The 24,151-nt window shown below is 41.3% G+C and overlaps 1 protein-coding gene across 1 annotated transcript in view; it reads right to left on the bottom strand.

Moving 5' to 3' along the window:
* Window positions 1-24,151, bottom strand: part of ANP32B (acidic nuclear phosphoprotein 32 family member B) — a 61,804-nt gene that overhangs the window by 11,950 nt on the left and 25,703 nt on the right. Inside the window, exons 2-3 of the mRNA XM_077475303.1 lie at window positions 11,154-11,303; window positions 5,786-5,908 (exon numbers count right to left, since the gene is read on the bottom strand). Of these exons, the coding sequence (XP_077331429.1) occupies window positions 5,786-5,908; window positions 11,154-11,303 (273 nt within the window). The remainder of the gene's footprint in view (window positions 1-5,785; window positions 5,909-11,153; window positions 11,304-24,151) is intronic.

Here is a 24,151-nt window from a genome sequence, read left to right as displayed (position 1 = left end):
GGGCGGTGTGCTTGCAGGACATTAGAAAAATCCCTGCAAGCAGCATCTTTTGGCCTGTGCGGGAGTGCTGTATACACCGCTCCTCCACCGCCCCTGCCATTGAAATTAATGTGCACAGCTGCCAAAGCGCCTGTAAGGTGCTTTTAACCCTTTATTCAGCTGCCAGTGGGGGTTAAAAAAAAGCACCCCGCCAGTGGCCGAAAAGCCCCCACCCCAATGTCAAAGTAGCCTTAGTGTGTGTGTGTAAATATTGACCAGTATTAGGCAGTGATTTTTACATACCAAGCGTTACTCAAGTTCTCAAGCTATACCCCACTTGTAAATTACACCAAATAAAAAAAATCCACCATTAAATAATTTCATAGACCAATATATCTGTCCTCCAAGTATTTTGATACCCCATTCAGAAAATTTACATCATAATTATATCTAAAACAGAAGACTGAAAAGGTAAGTTCAGCATTCTAGGTTATTAAACAAAAAAAAAACACCACACAACAATTGCCATAGCTGCTCTCAGAAGCAATGAATTTGAATACGGAAGCAAAAAAAAAAAAAAAAAAGAATGAAAAAAAAAAAAAAAAAAAGCTTGTGGCCAACAAATGCATCATCGTAAAATGGATTTTGTCAGGAAGCAAAAATACTTTTCTGACAAATGTAAAATAGATGCGGTCATTCTTGCCAGTCATGGTAAAGTTGTGGTTCAGTTTCAGTGCCTTGCAGCTTAGGAGTCAAAAGTCGGTTTCTACAACTTTATTACACAGGTTTAGGGGTGTGAATAGGAGAGTCAGATTTTGCATGCGAATGCACAATAGCTCAATGTTCTGAAGTCATCTCAGTTCCCTTGGTTCATAAAAATGCATCTCTAAACTTAGCTTTCATCCACACACTTGCATTTCACTGACTTGCAGACACTTTTACCTACTTCATATTCTAGAAACAAATTTTAGCAGTTTACTCACTAGGGGGCAATATTGCAGTATTAAAAAAAAAAAAAAAAAATCTCACCATAGACAAAAGCAATATTTTTAGCCGCAAATAATGAAGAAAATATATATTTAAAAAGGCACCATTCTGAAATTTAACACATATAGAGAGCGATCCACTAAAGGCCTTTGTGACATATTTCTAGCTTTGTGAATGTAGTCGGAAGACTTGCTCCAAATTCATAAACCCCATCACGTTTTCATAGTTAGCACCATCGTGTGCGACAAACTCAGATTCATACATACATTTGAATTTATAAAAAAAGCCTCTGCTATGGTAGATGTAATTGCAAGCAGTGTGTCACACTACTGGAAGGCAGATATCCATCTGTTTCATATCTGACACTTTATAAATGTCATTGATTGCACTTTTATGTACAAGCATCTCAAAGTGTTTACACTTTAAAAGGTCCTTTGAGCTATACTTCTCCGGTGGATCACAGGAGTAAGACTCTGTTCACACAGGGGCGACACGACTTCCAGGACAACTTTGTGAGCCAACTTGGAGAGGACTTGAACACGACTTAGACACGACCTGGGGCGAGTTACAACGCGACTTTGAAGTCGCCTCAGGCCAGGCGACTTTTGCCGTGGCCAATCAGAGCTCTGAAGGAGGAACTCCACGCTAAATGTTGATGAGGACAAGGGCCTCTTCCCGACAACCCTGGCCGTTGGTTGTCTGGGTCTGCGGGCGGGGGACTTATCAGAATCCGGGAGCCCCCTTTAATAAGGGGGCCAGCGGATACCGGCCCCCCACCCTATGTGAATGAGTATGGGGTACAATGTACCCCTACCCATTCACCTGTGGAAAAAAGTAAAAATAAAAAACACAACACAACACAGGGTTAAAATAGTTTATTGCACAGCTCCAGGGGTCTTCCGTCTTCGGGGGTCTTCTCGCCGGACTCCTCCGATATCTTCTGCTCTTTTGCTAGCGGAGGAGCCAAACTTTCTTCTTCGCCGCCGCCTTCTTCCGACTTCGGGGGTCTTGTCTTCCAGCTCTTTTACTAGCGGTGACCCGGTCTTCTGTCGCCGCCTTCCGTTCTTCTTCTGGAGATGTTGACTCAACGTTCTCTCCGGCCGCAATGCCAGGGACGCGGCGACTGATATAGGGACAAGGGGCGGAGTCACCGGTTGATGTCACATGGTGACCCTGCCCCTTTATGCCACAGTCCCGGAGGATGCTGGGACTGTGACATCGTAAGGGGCGGGGTCACCATGTGACATCAACCGGTGACCCGCCCCTTGTCCCTATACAAGTCGCCGCGCACCGCGTCCCTGGCATTGCGGCCGGAGAGAGCGTCGAGTCAGAGTCAGAAGAAGAACGGAAGGCGGCAGCGACTGAAGACCGGGCCACCGCTAGTAAAAGAGCTGGAAGAAGAAGCGGTGGCCCGGCAAGAAGAACCGAAGAGGGGGACAAGACCCCTGAAGTCGGAAGAAGAGGGCGGCGGCGAAGAAGAAAGTCGGGCTCCTCCGCTAGCAAAAGAGCAGAAGATAGCGGAGGAGTCCGGCGAGAAGACCGAAGACGGAAGACCCCCAGAGCAGTGCAATAAACTATTTTAACCCTGTGTTGTGTTTTATTTTTACTTTTTTCCACAGGTGAATGGGTAGGGGTGCATTGTACCCCATACTCATTCACATAGGGTGGGGGGCCGGTATCCCCGATAAGCCCCCTGCCCGCAGATCCCGACAACCAACGGCCAGGGTTGTCGAGAAGAGGCCCTTGTCCTCATCAACATGGGGACAAGGTGCTTTGGGGTGGGGGGGGGGGGGCGTGTGGCTCCCCTTCCCCAAGGCACCCCCCCATGTTGAGGGCACGTGGCCTGGTACGGCTCAGGAGGGGGGGGATGCTCACTCGTCCCCCACCCCTTTCCTGGCCGGCCGGGTAGCGTGCTCGGATAAGGGTCTGGTATGGATCTGGGGGGGGGACCCCACGCCGTTTTTTCGCCTTTAAATCCATACCAGACCTAAGGGCCTGGTATGCTCTCGGAGGGGGAACCCACGCCAATTTTTTTTCATGAATTTAGCGTGGAGTTCCCTCTTGAGAGCTGATAATTCTGTCAGAGTCGCCTCCGTATAGACAGAGATCCGACTTGGAGGCGACCTCCATTGAAATCAATGGGTACCAGTCGCCTACAAGTCGGATTGAAGTAGTACAGGAACCTTTTCTGAAGTCGGAGCGACTTCAGTAGCGTGCATTAAGACAGCTCTCATTCACTTACATTGATTTTTAAATGTTGTCCAACCTGAGGCGACCTGAAGTCGGATCTGAGTCGCCCCTGTGTGAACCGAGCCTTAAGTGTGTTCTGCACTCCTATGACCTGTTTTCAGCAGACAGTGGGCTGACGTCACAGTCAGTGCAGGCGTGGGCAAGATCGTGGCAAATTCGGGATCTGCCCACATGCCTGGACTGGCACCCCGACTCAGCCTTTCAGCGAGCTGCTGAGAGGCTGAGCTGGCTGCTCCCACCCCCCCTACACAGCCCACTGACAGTCACCAGCTCTCTGAGTGGTTGGCGGTGTTTGATTGCTCAGTTCTACGTCTTAAAAGCAGGTGGGGGACTGATGCAGCATCCACCTAGGTAGGTACGATTTTTTTTTTTAAAGTTTATTGGTTTATTTGTAGAGCTAGATTGTTTTATTCATTGTTTCTGAAACAAGTGGAGTGTTGTCCCTTGTAGCATCAGGTGGCTATATTTTAGTTATTTACGTGGGGGTGCACAAGTTGATTTCTTGTTGTTTTTTTTTTTTACTAGCGTTGATATGGTGTGCATAACATATGTAAAATGGAAGTGGGTAGACAGGAAAGTGACACCAGGCCATGCAAGCATGGATAAAAGAACAATTTAGGAAAGAGTCAAGAATTTTTTTTTTTAAAAGCACATACAATTTTTTTTTTTTTTTTTAACAATTTTACTTTGCTTCATCTTCCCATTTTATCTGCCAACATTTTTTTTGTACTTTTAATGCTGTCATTTTTGCAAATTTCCCCACCTTTCCTTCAGAGTTTGTTTCTCATAGGCTGTCTGTGCACAGGGCATGCCTTAATGCACAGAGAGCTACTGTTCTCCATACATTTTATACTCTGCACTCTCTCCCATTCCTGGTCTCCCTCTCCTCCCCCCCCCCCCCAAATATGCGTGGGCAAGAGGAATGACAGGACTGCAGAAATGTAAAACAAGCCCATCGTTTTGAAATGTATTTTAGATTTAAAATACTATACGTCAGGATATAATATATTTTTGGTATTAGTATTCAGAGTAGTGGTGAGCACAGTAGGGTACCTTCCAATCGAAATCTTCAGAACTTTCCTGCTTCCAGTTGTTAGTAACAGGGGATTGATATCCCCCCCCCCCCCCCCAAGGATGTTACTAAAAAGCACTTACATAAACAGCGACCTATAAAACAAACCCTTACCTTCTTTAGATTTGGATATTATAAAAAACTTATAATTGTATACTGATATACTATTAAATTGATAATAACCTAATTTTCACCAACTATAAGGTCTCTAAACAGAACATAATAATGTAAGTGGTAGTTGAAGGCATTTGAAAGTAAATATAACTTAAAGTTTCACTGAACCCACATAAAAAATAAAACACAACCATCAATACATGGGGTATTATATATTGTTCAGGCTCACTGAGTCACTATGAGATGTTTTATTGAAGAACACGGAAAGCATTGTTGAACCTGCTGCTCTCCATCTCCCCCTTCTGTCCATGTCTCCAATTCAGCTAAGGATGTTGCCGCCACAGCTGCAACTCCTGTACATGCTCAGTTTTCAGTGAATTTCTAAGCGGAGCATTTCCTCCCTATCACATCTGAGTAGCCCATGTCCATGAGTCACACATGTGGGTGTATACACAGTGGTAAATGACAGCCCTCCTCCCCTATGCCCACAAACCAGCTAAACACAATGGGGGTGGGATATTAGGATGTAAATTAATGGTGGCTCACCTCCCTCTCATGCGAAGACACAGACTGGAGGGGAGTGACACAGACTGACTGGCACAAATCCACCCATAGCATATTATTGCCAACAATTTATAAAGATTTAATGTAAAATATATATGTTTGTACGCAGTGTAGCTCCCCTGAGGATGCCCACCCAGGGCCACCAGGGTTGTCAGTGCCCATTACAGGTGGCAATCAGGGTGCAGCAGTAATGCCCCATCAGTGAAGGAGAAAAACTTATTTACAAAATTTTATAACAATTTATTCCAAATTTTTATTGTTTAGCAAAAAAAAAAAAAAAAAAAAGCCCCCAGTGGTGATCAAATACCATCAAAAGAAAGCTCTATTTGTGGGAACAGCAGCCTGTATAGCTCTGTGAGAGGCTGAAATCAGCTGCAGCTGGATGGGGCACCAAGCAGTATTAACATTTAGGGCATTTATGCACTCAGAAACAAATGCCAAGAAAGCAGATTTCTTGCATTCTAGAAATTCATCCCTAAGCGCATACCATCCTAAAAAGTTAGTACTTCTTTATGCCTCGTCCAGCTGAAGCAGCTTTCAGCCTCTCAGTTTTACAGACTGTCATAACGGGGGCTGGACAGTGCGCCTGTACTTTCCGCCTGCACCTAAATGCTGGCCTCTCATGCATAAAAACGTCCAGCGTGCATGAGGCCTTGAAACTGTAATGCATTTTAAATTCATCAAAAAACTGTCCTCTTAAACTACATGACAATAATAAAACAATATTCATTATAGGAAAGGCACTATAGTCCAGCAGGTTTCCATCACAAGGGTTATAAATTATACAGAGCTCTAGACCAGCAGAATTACACTACTTACCAATGGTTCCAAGGTGCTAATATCTTTTAATTTATTTCCACTGAGATTTAGATGTGTGAGGTTTGGGAGTTTCTCTGCTAGTACATCTAGACCTCCAGAAATCCTGTTGTCGCTTAGTTCAAGCTAAAACACAGGAATGACAAAGCACAAAGAATAGTCAATTGTAAAAGGTGACCATTAAAAAAAAAAAAAATGTAATGACGCAAATATATGTATTTTACCCTGTCAAACACAAACACAATGGGCAATAGTCATTTCCATCCATTCGGCTCAATACACTTTTTGTACTCTGGGCACCAGGGAGTGCTCAGCAAGTTACAAACATACATTGAATGCTCCTTAATGGAATGTGTTCACAAGCCCTGAAACCTCTGCTGAGCTAGCTGATTATTTTATTTATATATTGTATGGCAGACATTTACAATAGATATACGTTTATCTGCATGTACAGTGCAGTCAATATAGTGTAAAATTAGGAATATTTATCTTTCTTACACAGTAAGGCAGTGCAAAAAAAAAAAAAAAGGAGGAAAATTGTATGACATTACCCATACTACTGAAGCTCAATGCATACATTTCTGCTGCTCAGACGTGAACTACACACTACATAAAACATATTCCTGACCACTTCTTACAATCACAAAAGTAAAAATAAGAACAAATAATAATGTACAAAGCCATTGAGAAATCTGTACAGATGTCTAGTGAAAAGTTACAGGCAGGTAGCTGGAATTGCAGGTACATAAAATAAAAGATCATTTGTCATCTTCCATGGCTTTATTCCATTATGTTGAAACCTCTTGAGAAGAAGTTTAGGAAGTGGATTAACAGAGCTATAGAAAAAAATAAAATAAAAAATGATGCTATGCCTTTTATAGACACCAGGAACTGAAAGGTGGAATAATGAGCCTCTATATAGGAAGATTGAGTCGGCCTTTCAGAAATAGGACTAGACATCCGAAATACGGGTTTCCAGACATGCACAGTGATGGCTGCAAATGGGTTGCAAGTTTTGTAGACAGGGTGGCTTGTTGGTTTACAGACCCCTTGTCTATTTAGGGACAGTAAATTATTTTATGAAAGTGTTTAAATACCGGTCAAGCTGCAATAGCTGAGCTGTTTTTATTAGAGAAGCACCAAAATTTCAGTTGCTGAAACATATTTTTCCGAAAATGGTCTTTATTTTTCAGATAGAGAAAAAGGTGCCAATAATGGCGCCAAAAACGCATGCAATTTTGCCATGATTTACTGTGCTTATGGTGTGTTTTTCATAGGTCAGGTCACTCAAAAACCGCATCAAAAATGTAACATGGGTGTGTGCTTTTGGTGCGTTTTTTTTAACTGACCAAAAATGCAGCAAGTAAGATTTTTAAACACTACAATGGAAGTGCAACAGACCAGTGTAAAGACACAGAGACCTAATTTAAAGGGGTGCATTTTTCTTGAGCTTTTCGTGCTCTAAAAAAAAGGTGCCAATAATGGCTCGACATTCATATTCATTTAAATTCATAATTTTAAAATTTAAAAAGTTGTATATAGTACAAATTATATATTGATATTTTAAGAACTGTCATTTTCCGTTTCAGCCTAGTGCATGCTGAATTTTTGGTTTCAGTACCAAAATTTCCATTCAATGCACCTCTAGTTTTTATTTATGTTTTAAGTTATGGGTTTCTTTGTTAAAAGTCATTTGTTGAAGTTGGATATGACAAAATGTGCCAGAGCGCGGTTACGTGGAAACCAGATGCAAGGCATTAATGCCAGGGGAATGAGGGGCGAGGTTCCAACAGTAGTCAAACCAGCGTGGGAGGTGGCGAGATTGCTCTAGGACCGCTACCGGACTGCCTTTTATTCAATCCTGGTTTAAATGCTTTAAAATGTGAGTGGATACTTAACAAAAATTTGGTGTTTTAAGTAATACACTATTGGGGGCCTTCCGATTTTCTCTTTTTTTCTACATATATTTGATGAGCGCTAATGTTACAAGGAAGGTGGATAGGCAATCTGGATTTCTTCCAAAGGAGTCATAACTGTTTAAGAACTATTGCCTACTCATGAGAATGGATGGCAATTTGGTCTGGTGAGTTTTATTCTTAAAGTGGTTGTTAAGCCACTTTCACATCTTCATACTATCCCCTCTTTGTTCTAATCCTGTGTGAGTGATTTATAAAAAAAAAAGCCTGCTATACCTCATTTCAGAGCTCTTCTCAGCGATCACATACTGATGATTGGCTGGCTCTCTGCTCTCTCAGTCTGATAGATGCACCGGGCGGGAGCCGAGACTCCACCGCTGACATCCCCCAGGAGAGGAGGAGGAGGAGAGGCAAGAGAGCGCCAGCCGATCATGTGTTCGCTAAGGAGAGATCTGAAATAAAATCTGCTATATATCTTATCACTCACACAAGGGCACACAGGATTAAAACACACAGGGGATGGTATGAAGATGTAAAAGTTATTTGAGCAGCAGGATTTGTGGGGATGAGCAGTGTCATGAGCTGATTGGCAGGGAGGTGGGGGGAGAGCACAGAGGAGAAAGATGGCAAGCTGCAGATGACAAAGGTATGTAAACTGACCACGATGTCAGGGCTCAGCAGGCATAATACACCGTGGTCAGGTTACAAAGGGGAGGGCATAGCCAGGCAGGATCAGCCAGGTATTACAAATGACAAAGCACAAGCACTGTGCTGTATAACATGCATTAAAGGAATAGGATCTTTATTTTTTGGGGGTTAAACGCTTTCAGGGAGAAGGGCACACATTATCACTATGGTGGTGTTTAAAAGATTTCACACTGGTGTGTGACACCTATGTGTACTTTTACGGCTTGGACTTTTTTTTTGTTGTATATATTTTCTTATTATCCAGATTTTTGTAGGATTATATATTTTTTACAATTAAGATTTGTCTGCCCTACTGTGGATTATTAGTATGCAGATTTTTTCACTTTTTGGTACGTCGTTTATATAGCAAGTAGCACAATTATGATCACAATTTTTTATCACGTTCTGTGCATGGTGGAACACATTCATTTATTGTATTTCTGATCCTGCTACAGTATGCTCAATGCAAAAAATACAGAAACACTATGTGTTCAAAATAGTCTAATTAATAAGTTGTGTAATAGGCCAGGCCCAATACTAAAGTGAAACTCCATCCAATGTTTTTTGTTGTTTTTTTGTGAGAAATGAATGGAAACTTTTTTTTTTTTTTTTTTTAGTTTTCCTCTTCCCCTTTCTGTCTTGGTGACTGTCACCAGGAAAGAAGGGAAGGATTATAGCATCTAATCAAGTCTTTTATTGCACTGGAGCAGAAAGTGACAGTTATACAAAAATCTGTCACCTTAATCAAAAGGTGAGGGGAAATCTCAGACAGACACCTTGTAAAGTTACAACTCTCTAAAGTAGGATGGAAAAATCTTCCTAATGGGCCTACACATGAAAAAAGTAAACCATAGTAACCAGTCAGAATTAATCTGTGGCCATTTTATTAAGAATAGGAGGCCATTTGTATTTTTTTTTTTTTTTTTTTTTATTTGCTTTACTGAAAAACTATTTCTGCAAAACCCGTTCCTAAAGCATCTTTAGCAGCCTTTTTCAACCGGGGGGTGCCTTGGCAAAATGCCCAAAAATTGTATACAAGCCTGCAGGTGGACCAAGCCTGCTTTTTAGTTACACAAAGCCACAGGTTTTCATTGTGGACCATTACAACCTTCTAGCCTCCAGCATCCTAACAACCAATGACATCAGTTGATAAAGAGGATGTTGTCTGCACAGCATTCTTGTTTGATTCTCCCCTGCCCCTCTCCATCAGCCCTGGGGTCACATTAGCCAAGTGAGAAATACGGATAAAGAAGAGAAACTTTGGAATACTAGTCAGTACTAGTGTGCAAAAGTGTATTTGATTTGGAAGAATGAATCACCTGGGTGTCCTACGTGTATGGATGTTTATGCATTATGTAAAACCATTTGATTAGCTTTTACATTTTAGAATGGGGTGATTCGAGAGTGTCAATAATTTTAAAGAGTGCCTCGAGATTAAAATTGTCTATAATTTTAATCTCGAGGCACCCTTTAAAATTATAGGCAAAGGGTGCTTTGACTGAAAAAATGTTGAGAAACACTTATCTATAGAAGTATCTACAGAAAAAGTTCAAGATGTGGTAAAGGTTGATGCCTTCACACAATAAATTAGGCAGTGTGACATACAGGTGCATCAAATGAAAAACAACAAAATGAAATCCGGCTGAATGGTTTGCAAAAACTCTTATTGCGCTAAATAGCCTTACATTAGCTCACATGCACTGAATTGTGCATGGCGAGAAAGATAACTTTAGACTAAAAAACACAATGGGGGTGATTTACGCAAGGCAAATCCACTTTGCACTGCAAGTGCACTTGAATGTGAAATGAAAGTGCACTTGGAAGTGCAGTCGCTCTAAATCTAAAGGGGGGGATCTCAAATGAGGGGATTTTATCATCCAATCATGTGCAGGCTAAAATGCTGTTTATTTTCCTTGCATGTCCCCCTCGGGTCTACAGCGACTTTACTTCCAAGTGCACTTGCAGTGCAAAGTGGATTTTCCTTTAGTGAATAACCCCCAATGTTTGTATCATCAATACAGCAACACAATACATTCACACCATTGTGCACACAAAAAAAATCTGGTGCATGTTCCGTACGGGAGGTAGTTAACCTTTTGGGCCAGCTGTGCCCTTGCTGGGACATGCTTTTTAGGGGCAGAAAAGCACAAGCCCAGCATGCATGTTTTTACTTTTACTAAAGAACTTATACATGAACATGAAACGTTTGCATGACTGGAGCCACTACAGGACACCTTGATGCGCAGATAGACCATGAGTAAGCACGAGCGGCAGGTTGAGCAACAGTTACCCAAGCCCAACCGGTTTGAAATTAAATGAATAACTTGGCAATATTTTGGCAGTTGGCCCTCCTCGACTCCCAGCTGAGGCTAGTACACAAAATGTGTCATTTTTCAGTAGTAGCACTACCCCTAAATAGTGACAGAATCTCACCAGCTTCTATTTGTACACAAATGGGTCAGCAGGGATCCATAACTCCACTTCCAAACTTCTGCTCCAAATCGCCTAGGAGGTTGGAGCGGACAAAGTTCCACTAAGTATTTTTAACCATTTAATATATTTTCCAGAAAATGTGTTTTTATTCAGGCTGTTCAAACTGAAAATCAAGGACTGCTTCAAAGTAACCCAGTGTGTTAGCTACTAATACAGACAGTTCTCTCTCACTTTACTTGAAAAGCTAATGTAGCAAAGATGTATTAAAAGTGGAAATTACCAGGTCTTTAAAAAAGTAAAAATTATTATTACAACAAAATTAAAATAAGTCTTACCTTTTTTAACTTGGGTAATTTTGGAAGGTTTGAAACGGACATCAACATAACATTTATAAGGCTGAGGAACTCTAGATTGACAAACTCTGCCGTTAGACCCTCGATTTTGCCTTCTTTTGCCCTGCAGTTATCCAAAACTAGTTCCCGTACCTGTGTAGAAGCAGAGACAAGTCTTTAAAAATTGGGACAAAAATTAATTTAGGAGTCTTAAAGAGTCAATATTGAACAAAATAGAATAGGAAACCCATTACAATAATCACATTCAATCATTTTTCTCTGGAAAAAAAATCCAAAATATAGCGGTTGTGTTTTTTTCAGAACTACAGAAAACCAGAATGTAAAAATGTGAAATATGAACAGTAGCTGTAAACAGAAGTGACATGCAAAGAACAAACCACAGAAAAAAGGAAAAAAAAAAAAAGCATATGGAGAAACATTGGTAACAGCATTCCCCAGAAGACTGTAGAAATAAGAACTGTATCATGTCTGCAGTGACTGTTTAGCCACTGGTTATTTTATCTAGTATAGGATTAAAAACATTTGAACTGCAGACAGGCATCCAAAATACAATTTAAAGTGATATAGTCTCGTTCTTCTTTCATTAAAAATAAACAAACATGTTATATTTCCCTCCTCTGTGCAGTGGTTTTGCACCAAGCAGCCCCGTTCCTCCTCTTTTGGGGTCCCTCTTCAGTGCTCCTGGCCCCTCCCAGCTTGCTATGGGGGCAACCGAGGTTGCTGTCGCCCGGCCCGTCCCCCCTCACCTCATTGGCTCACTGACATCTGCGGGAGTCAATGGCGTTGTGCTGCTGTCTTAGCCAAGGGGGGGGGGGGGGGGGGGGGAGGGGAGTCTCGGACAGCCATATCTCTTGTGCAACATCGCTGGGTCTAGATCAGTGGTTCTCAACTCCTGTCCTCAGGGCTCACTAACAGGCCAGATTTTAAGTATTACCTTGGGGAGATGCAGACTAGAATACCGCAATCACTGAGCAGAAAATTTAATCATCTGTAATGCATTTAAGTTATCTTGTAAACCTGGCCTGATAGTGGGTCCCGAGGACAGTGGGTTGAGAACCACCGATCTAGATGGACCTCAGGTAAGCATTAGGGAGGGCTGAGGGGGGCTGCTCCACACAGGACATATCTTAATGCATAGAATGCTTTTGTCTTTACAACCACTTTAACCACTTGTCGACCAGCTGCCATTATACAGCGGCAGGTCGGCTCGTTCCGGTATGTTGGCCCCTTTAACCACTTGCCGACCACCGCACACACATATGTCGGTAGAATGGCTCATACAGGCAAATGAGAGTACCTGTACATCTCTTTGAATTTGCTACCTTGCGGCACAGCATGCGCTCGCCTCAGCAGCGTGCCCCACAAACTATGTTTGCTGGCGGCCCCGGATCATGAGACGGAGAGGCAGAATGGGGAGATGCCTATGTAAACAAAGCATTTCCCTGTTCTGCCTAGTGACATGACAGTTTCTGATGTGCGATCACTCAGAGCCAGAACAGGGATCTGTCAATATAAACAAACTGATCCCCATTCTGACGAGAGTAGAGAGATCTACTGTTCCTAGTTATTAGGAACAGCAATCTCTCTGTACTCCCAGGTAACACATTTAACACCCTTAATCACCACTAGTGTTAACCCCTTCTCTGCCAGTGTAATTTATACAGTAATCAGTGCATTTTTTGTAGCACCGGTCGCCGCATATATGTCACTGTTCCCGAAAAAAGTGAGAAAAGTGATCTGTCTGCCGCAAAAAAAAAAAAAAAAAAAAAAAAAAATCCACAAATCTATCCCCTATTTTGTGGACGCTATAACTTTTGCACAAACCAATCAATATACACTTATTGCGATTTTTTTTTTTACCAAAAATATGTAAAGATACATATTGGCCTAAACTGATGAAGAGCTTTGTTTTTTTTTGTTTTTTGGGTACAGCATCGCACAAGGGGGCGGACATGTTCCCTCAGCATTTCTTCTGGGTTCATGGCCTTTGTCACCGAGTGGCCAGAGCCACGATGACTTCACTACAGTGCATGCACGTAGGAGCTCTCCATTTCGGCCCAATATGCCAGACCTTCAGAAAAATCACCAAAAGGGGTATACAACTGCTTTAAGCGAAAGCTAACCTCAGGCATGAAATATGAACAAAGCATATCCCTGTTGTGTAGATTTATATCAATCCAGAACACAGTGTTATTTTTGTCTACTGCCTTGTTCCTCCGCTATCAGCATGAATTCTGAAAAGTTTTCCTGACACCAAAAGATAAAAAAGTGACAAGGGAGGGAGCACCAGCACACAGCCTGTGATTGACAGCTTCAGCTATGTTCTCGTGTGCTGTGTAAAGGGGTGCGTCCCTTCCCTCCAATCAGCTCTCACTGAGCTCTGCAGGGAACAACATCTGCTCCCCACCCTCTGCTTTCTGGAAGCATCCACAAGCTGTGTAAATTCTGCTGTAGATAAACAGGTACAACTTACGTAGGAGAATTTGTTTAATCTTTGTAATTCACTTGAGGACAGTCACTTCAGTGAGTCACTTTAATCTCAAAAGGAGAGCCAAAACTAGGCCATTGATGGTCCAAAGTTCCTGTAATCCTGTGAACTTAACACAATGGATCCTTTAGGTAGCCTCCCCTGGTGGTATGATGTCTGATTTTTGCATCTCAGCGATACATTGTTTTTGCATAGAAATTTGGCTTTTTATATTGTAGGTGTAAATTGAGTCATGTCCGTGATACTTTATTTGCACTAACATACAATTTTTCAGGACAAGCTTTCGGGGTATGTCCCCTTCTTCAAGGTCCAAGCAGTACTGATTTACAAATTGTTAAGCAGATTAACAATTTGTAAATCAGTACTGCTTGGACCTTGAAGAAGGGACATACCCCGAAAGCTTGTCCTGAAAAATTGTATGTTAGTGCAAAAAAAGTATCACGGACATGACTCAATTTTATCTGTCACAATTGCACTAATACGGCTACAATCACATTAAGTATATTGTAGGTGTGCATTTCCTAGGAATAACTCACTTAAATCTGTCCAAACAAGAATCTAGTAGACATCCCGGGTAGGATAAAGTTTGAAACAAGAAATCATAAACTAAAACTAAAACTAAAACTAAACTATAATATATATATATATATATATATATATATATATATACGGGTGCGCGCGGGGGTGCATGTGTGGTTGCGTGCGTGTGTGTGTGTGTAGGGCACTGGACAAAGCACTAGGGACAAAAGTGAGGTGAAATGATTTTATACAGCAATGTATCAGTGTACAGTAAGTTATTTTTTTGTACTTTTTGAATTTGCAGCCAGGCTCTACCCCCACGTGTCAGGATGCTCGCAGGCAACGGAAGCCTGGCACACAGGACACCAGGCGGAAGACACTGCAGGATCCTGGGGACAAGGTAAGTAACCTGTGCCTGGATTCTGCAATGCAACCCAGAGTGTGACTCGGGGTTGCCGATAATGGTAATGAAAATTAACCCCGAGCCACACTCTGAATTACTGCCAGGGAGGTTAAACACACTCTAGTGGCTTGGCACACCAAGTGGACAAACACTCTGATCAATACAAATACTGGAATCCTCTATATGGAAATAGCCATCTGATGCGAGTGCGTAATAAAGGCCTAACATAGGCATTGATTCAGATGGTGCCACTGCCAGGCAAAGCAGCCGATTTGGCATGACATGTCAAAATGGACTAAATTCAACACAGCTTGAATATTGTCTTTGACATTCGACTACCCATACTTAACACTTTTTTTTTTTTTTTTTTTTTTTTTTTTTAACAATAAGAAAGTTTGTACACTACTTTAGCTCAGAAGTTTGTCACACTGTACAGCTTAACCTCTTCCTATCCAGAATTTGTATATGAAAATTCCCCCAGTACAATATGCCAAGGAACTGTTAAAAAAATGTGCTCTTTTAGGGGCATCAGCCTAAGGCTTTTTTCAGCTGGTAAGCTCTCAGTCCTAACGCTCCAGCTCTGGACCTCATTAATGATTATTATTATACAATTTATATATTTATATTGATTACAAATCAGAATAGTTCTCAACCAGGGTGGATAAAAATCAATGATTTAAAAAAAATGAATATAATTTTTTGTGATTATCAAATTTTTTTTAATAAAATGCTTTTGGAGTAAAAATTAAAAGTAAAGTTAGTTTTTCTATTGAAGATACATTAATATATTCAGCATGAAATCCAATTTAGTTATGCAACACGAGGCTGTACATTCTGCAATATTTACATTTTTTGTAAACCCATTCAATGAATCCAAGCTCTGCAAGCGGAGATAACATGCATCGCATTGGTGCAGTCACAGTAACCATGAGATAAAACAAGGCTCAGGAATACCTTTATCCCACTGTTTTGCAAATCTACAGTATGTACACTACAAACCGTATGATTAAATTTGTTCGGATATCAAGGCTTCACTAACCTGAAAGCTTATTATCCTAAATAGGAAACCTTAAAAAGGATCACTAAAGGCAAAATTTATTATTTTTTTTTTTTTAAATAACAAACACATCATACATACCTCCCCTGTGCAGCTAGTTTTGCACAGAGTGGCTCCAAACCCGCTCTTCTGGGGTCCCTCGGCGGCTGTCTCGGCTCCCACCCACAAGGACTCCACAACTTAATGCGAGCTCCCTCGCATAGTGTGGAGTGCTTGTGGGCGCGCTCCCGTGATACAGCAGCGCAAACAAATGGCTGCCTTCAATCCATCCACTCTAGCCAACTAACGGCCAGGGTGAGCGGCGAAGAGGATGTTGGGGGCGAGCGCTGGACTTTCGAGGGGTGGTCAGGTAAGTAAAATGGGGGGGGGGGGGGGAATTGTGGAGGTATTGTCAGATGTTTTTTCACCTTACCATGCATTAAGGTGAAAAAATGTTTACCTTTACAACCCCTTTCATTTTGTTTGCAAATAAAGATTCTATCAGCAAGAATAAGTTCTTACACTTAAAGAGCACCTGTCATTTCAGATCGATCATGGCAGCGCCTGTTAGTGGGCGTCCACTCACCTGCTGACACCATGTCCCTCAACTTTTGTCACTACCGCATCACCAGCAATCCCATTAAAGTGAATGGGATTGTCGGGGAGTCAACAGCAGGTCAGAGGAGGAGCCGCAGCGGGACAGAGATGACAGTTAACGCTTTAAAAGTTATGATGTAAAATCGAGTTCATTTAACCACTTAACAACTGGCCCATAGCCGAATGACGGCTACTGGGCGGTTGTTTAACTCTGGGAGGCCGTCATATGACGTCCTCCCAGAATTCCACTCTCGCGCACACTCGAGAGCATCCGTGACCGCCGGGTCCGGCTCATAGCGGCCGTTTACCACATGATCGCTCCGTCAAATGACATGACGTCGGTTCCTCCCTCCCACTCTCTGTACCGATTGGTACAGCGGAGGGGGAAGAGATCGGTGTCAGCAGCGATGTGGGCTGCATCTGCAGTGCCCACATCGCTGCTCACCAAAATTTAACCCCTCAATTCTCCGGCAATACTCTGCAGTACCCGCCAATACTCTGCAATACCCGGAGATACCCTGCAATACCCAGCCATAGACATCCCCCCCCCCCCCTCCCGCCGGTACTTCTACCGACTCGCCAATACGATCAAAGCCAGAATCTTTTTTTTTTTCAGGCTTCCCAGCTTAGAGGTGAGATGCGGGGTCTTATTGACTCCATATCTCACTGTAAAGAGGACCTGTCATGCCATATTCCTATTACAAGGGATGTTTACATTCCTTGTCATAGGAATAAAAGTGATCAAAAAATTTATTTTTGGGGAAAAAAAAATGTCAAACTAAAATAAATAAAGTAAAATGAACAATAAGAAATAATTTTTTTTTTTAAAAGCGCCTCTGTCCCCATGTGCTCGCATGCAGAAGCGAACGCATACGTAAGTCCCGCCCACATATGAAAACTGTGTTTAAACCACACGTGAGGTATCGCTGCGAACGTTAGAGCGAGAGCAATAATTCTAGCCCTACACCTCCTCTAACTCAAAACATGTAACCAGTAAAAAAAAAATTTAAAGCGTAACCTATGGGAATTTTTAAGTAGCGACGTTTGGCGCCATTCCATGAGCATGTGCAATTTTGAAGAGTGACATGTTAAGTATCTATTTACTCGGCGTAACTTCATCTTTCACATAATGCAAAAATTGGGCTAACTTTACTGTTTTTTTTTTAAAAGCACAAAATCTTTTTTTTTCCCCCAAAAAAAAAAAGCATTCGAAAAATTTCTGTGCAAATACCGTGCGAGATAAAAAGTTGCAACGACCACCATTGTATTCTCCAGGGTGTTTGCTAAAAAACATATATAATGTTTTGGGATTCGATGTAATTTGCTAGCAAATAAATGATGATTTTTACATGTAGAAGAGAAATGTCAGAATTGTCCTGGGTGCTCCAGAACGCCTGATGGCGCTCCCTGCATGTTGAGCCTCTGTATGTGGCCACGCTGTGTAAAAATCTCACACATGTGGTATCGCCATACTCAGGAGTAATAGCAGAATGTGTTTTGGGGTGTAATTTGTGGTATGCATATGCTGTGAGAAATATACTAATATGACAATTTTGTGAAAAAAGAATTGTGGGAAAAAAAAAAAATGACAACTTCAACTCATCATGCCTCTTACTAAATACCTTGGAATGTCTTCTTTCCAAAAAAGGGGTCATTTGGGGGGTATTTGTACTTTTCTGGCAAGTTAGGGTCTCAAGAATTGAAATAGGCCGTCAGTACTTCAGGTGTGATAATAACTTTACTAACTTGTAATAACTTGACTCTAACTTTCACAAAGACCAAATAATATCCACCAATTTGTACTTATTTTTACCAAAGAAATGTAGTAGTATAAATTTTTGCCAAAATTTATGAAGAAAAATTACTAATCTGCTAAATTTTATAACAAAAACGAAGGAAAATTCATTTTTTTATTTATTTATTTTTTTACAGAATTTTCGGTCTTTTTTCTTTTATAGCACAAAAAATAAAAAAACGAGCGGTGATTAAACACCACCAAAAAGAAAGCTCCATTTGTGTGAAAAAAAAAAAAAAAAAAGACAAAAATTTCATATAGGTCCAGTGTTGCATGACTGAGTAATTGTCATTCAAAATGTGAGAGCAACGAAAGCTGAAAATTGGTCTGGCTAATAAGGGTTTTTAAGTGCCCAGTGGTCAAGTGGTTAAATTGAGCCTTTTTACTAGTGAATTAAATCATGAAAAAATCAAATCCATCCTGTTCCCAACCTGAAGGTGGCAGCATTTTTCTGTTTAATACTGTATTTGTTGGATCTAATTACAGTATAAAAGATTAAATGTCATAATGTATAGTATAAGATTTTCTATCATTTGAGCCCAGTCTTGCCACAAAGTTAATCCAGCTCTGAGCAATCCTCTTATTGTTCAGCGAGAGAAATCTTGACAACCAGAGAAAAACTTTGTCAAATCCTCCCCCTTGCTGTGAGTGACAGGTTATTTACATTTCTCATGCACTAGCCTAAGAGACATGCAATATTTTTTAATTCCCTCCCACTCCTTTCTTCTGCTCTGCAAGGATTGGCTGTTCCACACCTCAGCATGATTTGGCATGCTGAAGTCATGTGGGGGACTTTTCTGAGTTTTGACTGGATGTTAGTGATCATAGCAGAAGTTCAGTGTAAGAAATACACAGGAGAAAATGCATGTTGATGAGGGGAGTGTAGAGGTTGGCGGGAAGTCTACTGACATCACAACTCCACCCGTTGAGCCCTGGAAAACAGACCCACCCACAGAATCTGCAGTTTTTCGGGTCTCATAGCAGACAGAGGGGAGACATCTGACAGATAAGTATACATGCGGGAGGCATGCATATCCTTCTAGATAACCAATATTGCAGTAGTTTAGAAAGGATGAGAGGGGGGTTTACATCCACTTTAGATTTTCTTTTACATTTTTATGTGTTCATGTAATACATGAAATAAACACAAACATGTAATAAAAAAAAAATCTTCTATAGCTTTTGGCTAACATCATTTGGCCTGGGTCCAGGCATAAACAGCCTCTGGTCACAAAATGAATAAACTCTTAACATGTAGGTGGTCAATTAGCCAATAGCAAGTAGTGAAGAATTCTTATGAAGCCTCACCACAACAAGCACCTTCTAACACTTCCATAAGAATATGTAACATATCACAGTGCTTTCTGTGGTGAGATAACCTTACCCACATCTGAACTCAAAAGACTTTTACAAAAAACATTGTGTGGTAAGAGTACCTAGATGGCATGGCAGTCCAACAAAACAATGCATGTAAAGAGATACAACATATTTAGAGATGCATGACTTTGCTGCTTGTTGGTGAAGGGTATTCAATGGCAATGACAGAGGACAACGTTGCATATGAACAGCTAGTTACAAAGCTGGACTATGCAGACGTAAAACTACTGTATATTATATTTAAAAAAATAATTTTGTTGAGTCTTGCCGCTGTAATAAGTCTATACAGAACATACAGCTTTGCAACTTACATTACCTCATTTACCCTGCATCTACGCAAGAGTATTACCACACTGCTAAGGTTCTTTCTGTGCACCCCCTTCTTTGTAAGATAATATCGTACCCCTAGGACCAAAACATTTTAGTAGGACAGCACTGCACAATGCAAAAAGAGTATGACTGGCTCACAAATCTGGAACTTCCACCTTTAGCCTAACATTTAGTGTAGAATTAGCCAAAGATTGGCATCCTAGAAGTGAAAGTGAACAAAACCTGTGTAAAAGCTGCCCCTTTGGGGTGAAAAAATTCACCCAGAAGTTGTGTATATCGAAAGAAAGGATGTAGCGCTTTGATTGTTCATGAGTAATAAATAAATTGGGATAAAAATGTATAAAACAATATCATAGAAATCCAACACTGAATGTTGAATCAAATAAATTGTCAAAATAGCAAGCGTAGGGGGTGATTTACTAAACCTGGAGTGTGCACTGGTGCAGCTCTACATAGAAACCAATTCCTTTCCAGATTTTATTGCCAAAGCCTAATTGAACAAGCTGACATCATACAGGACTGATCCGTCATTTCTGGGTCCTGTATGACATCCCACACAGAGCGGGACGTGGCCAGCATACCATCGCTGGAGGAATAGCCTATCTGCACACTCTGCAAACACCTAGTGCCAGGAAAAGGCACATATACATTTGAGTGCAGCTTTTAAACCCCATTGCTTCTTTATCTTGAACAAATATACTATACTATGAGACTTTTACCCTTGTTGCCTGTGAAGTCCCTTTTATACATCCTAGCTTTATCCTGAGAGATCATTGATGTGAGTGTGCAATGTACAGGGATAGGGACAATTGTAGACACTTAGGTTGAACTGGATGGACTGGAGTCTTTATTCAACCTTACTAACTATGCAACTATTGGAGCGGAGTGGTGCTGACAGTGGAATCTGGTATTCCAAATGCGCATTTTGACCATCCTGTAAAAAAGGGTCAAACACCGCTGGTGACCTTCCCATTGATCACGCGTGGAAGAACTAGGAGTGTTGGGATTATTATCACACATGGACACTGCTATGCTTGCTATTTTGACAATTGTCATTTAATTCACAATTTATTAATCATGAACAAACCTAAGCACCACATCCTTTCATTCGACATACACAGCTTAACATTTAGGTTGTAGGGGAATTATGTGAAGCACATCTCATATATAAAGAGAAAAAGGTGGGCAATTCCTGCCCTCCACCCAAAAAACATTAATAGTTGCCTGGTTGTGACCAGCTTCAATGCCGAGTCACTGGCCTGTAAAAAAAAAAAAAAAAATTACTATATTTATTGGCGTATAACACGCACTTTTTTCACCCTGAAAATTGGGTGCAAATAGCGTGTTATATGCCAATACTTCAATTTTAGCTGCCCGTTTACTTGGTGGCCTCTGTAATAGGAAGTCCCTTCTTCTGGGCAGCCACTGTTCTGTCTAGCATAGGAGATTCTCACTAAGTATTCTGTCGGCGCTCCCTGTCCCCTCTAAGCTGCAGATGGCAATGGTGAGGGCTGCTGCACCGACAGCAATGGTGAGGCTGCATTGATGGCACTTGTGAGGCTGCAGATGTGCACTGACCCTTATTTTGCTTCAAAGTTCCTCATTTAAAAATTATTATTTTTTCCCCTGAAACTTCCCTCTTAAAATGAATGTGCGTGTTATACACTGATAAATAAATACAGTAAACAAAAAACCCTACACACCACAGCAAAAAGGAAAATTCAGAGAAAAATCTAAATATTTATCTCTTTACCTGTTCCAGGTCAGTACCTCAGATGGTATTGAAGTATGGTATCAAGGAAACTTCTAATTCTGCAAAAAACATTCTTAGCAGATTAAGGCCCCTTTCACACATGCGGACATTATGTCCGTATTTCATCCATCCGTTTGCGGATGAAAGACGGACATACATGCATTCCTATGGGATAGTGGGTGTCTGCGGATGAACATCCGCAGACACCCGATATCGTCCGTCTCCGCAGTGGTCCGATTCTGCAGACGGATGAAAATCCTATTTTTGTATCCGTCTGCAGAGCGGATCGGATGAACACGGACAGACGGTCTGTGTTCATCCGATCCCCCCATAGAGGAGAGCGGAGATCTGACAGGGCGGTCCCCGCACAGTGTGTTGGGACCGCCCTGTCATCTGCCGGCTCAGCGGGGATAAACGGAGCGATCTCCGCTGAACAAGCGGATCATCATGGGGCGGATCATTATGGATCCGTCCCGTGTGAAAGGGGCCTAAGGCATGCGGGTTAGAAAAACAAAAACAGCCAAGCAACTACTATTTTCAGAAGTAGTCTGCAATGGCTGTCTACATATTTTTCTTGACTGTTTCAATACTGTTTGTTTACTGATTTTCTTGGATAGCTAAAAAAATTGGACTAAAGCTCAAGGACAGAGCAGGCTGTTTGTACCATTACACTTGGGTCAATTGTTTATATCAAGGAAAGATCTACAAAAAAAAAATAAAAAAAAAATAAATTATATATAAAAAATTATACATGCACACACATACTATATATATATATATACACATACATACATATATACATATACATACACACACAAAAACCTTGACTTACACATTATGCATAGAAATGTCATAATTAAAATGTAAAAAAAAAAAAAAAAAAAAATTATAATTTTAAAAAATTCAGTAAAAGCTGAAGTACCAACAAGGACTAGGAAAGAGGTTTTACGGCACTGGGGAATTATGAAGGTTGCAGTTACACGGTTTAGATTTGGTGTCTAGGCTCACCACCAAATAAACAGATATTTCCCTGAGAAATCTGTACAAAGTCCAAAGAAAGAATTTCTATGATAGTTATGAACAGTGGTTCTATAGGCTGAATTTTTTTCCTTCATGCAAAGAAAGCATGAAGTTAAAAAAAAAACAAACACACACAACTGTGCAGTGCCTCCCCTCCAATCCTTACCGAAGCTCCCGCCAATCCAGCAATGTTAATTATAGCCTCGGCTGTTATTAAAAAGAAACCCAAAAGCTTTAATACCGCTTTAAGAGTATTTTACTAATCGAACATAGACTCAAAATATTTTATATTTTCAGATAAATGTGGTTTTCGCTTTTAAGGTGTAGAGAAAACATTTTACCTGACAGCTGTGGGAGTGGCTTTAGGTTTAGCCTCCTCATACTCCAAAAGGAGAACATAAATATTAGCCCAGCTGTACTACTCTGCACAAAAGTATTGCACAGCATGGGCAGCCAATTGCCCAACTGCTCATTTAGAATCCCCCCCCCCCCCCCCCCATTTGCTGTGACACATTTGTTTTACAATAATACCAATAGCCACGCTTTAAAATCCATGCCAGTACACACCAATTCGCATTCATGTGTAATGCGTCTCATGTTTTGAGGGGTTTTCCATTTATTTAGATGGAAACCACATCTCCCAAGAATAGACAAGTGTGAATAGTGGTTATTGTAACTTTCAGCCCTGGGAAAAGTGCTGGGGACACTATCCACATGGAGTTTGTATGTGCACAATCACCATATAGGATGAAATGTAAAATTTGGTCCACAATGCTTTTACAAGCAGGAGCTTGTGATGACAGCGCCCATTTTAAAAAGGAAAAAACAGGTACTACTATCTTACTGTTTAACAGCATACCTAATAAAATCAACTTGGGTGTATCCCGAAGACTTTAGATTTCTTATTTGATGTGAAGAAAATGTCAAAAGGACATGAACATAGTCTTGCTAAGTTTTTCCTTTGCCTCACAAGTGACCTTCTATGAAAGCTTTAAAACCACAAGGAAAGAATTTACTGAGAAAACAATGGTACAATGGAATATTAAATGGGAAATATATGCAAGAAGGCCAGTATGGTGGCCTGAATTTATGGGAGGAGCCCGGGGGGTATTTAACCAGCCCGTTCGCCTGTGGTGGTTGTCGGTTTCCGGTGCGCAATACCACGTCACTAGGCCGACAGCTCGTGTTGATCACCATTTGATTACCATTCAGACAAACGTCTCCCTTCTTGGAAGTCTCGTAGTTTTCGTGTTCCGTCCGGTTTTGTACAAATCTCGCCGGCTCGACTGCCGCAGGTAGGGGTCTCGATTGACCTTCATTTCTATTCATTTCTATTTTATTTGAGTGTCGTAAAACCCTAAAAAATGTCACATCGTTCGGGATGATACCGGGTTGTTATCACTCATGTCGCACTTGCCCGCACACGCCCTTCATTTCACGGGCGTCGTTCGGTAGGTTGTCTGTGATACCTTGTTAGCTACCGGTTGCATAATCTTGTTCGTCATGTTCCGCAGTCATATCGTTGCCAGTCGTATCTTGCGGCACAACGACCCATGCCTCTGCCACAAACTGGCTCACGTAGGCCATTTCTTCATTTCACCTGTCACTTACTACGCTCCGATTCGAATCCAGTTGCATCACCTAAATGCGCCGATTCGTCCC

Source organism: Lithobates pipiens, unplaced genomic scaffold (genome assembly GCF_037356315.1).
Source record: "Lithobates pipiens isolate NorthernLeopardFrog02 unplaced genomic scaffold, aLitPip1_a1.2 Scaffold_13, whole genome shotgun sequence".
Classification (NCBI taxonomy): domain Eukaryota; kingdom Metazoa; phylum Chordata; class Amphibia; order Anura; family Ranidae; genus Lithobates; species Lithobates pipiens.
Note: the sequence above shows the minus strand (reverse complement) of the source record. Positions and strands in the feature narration are given on the sequence as shown.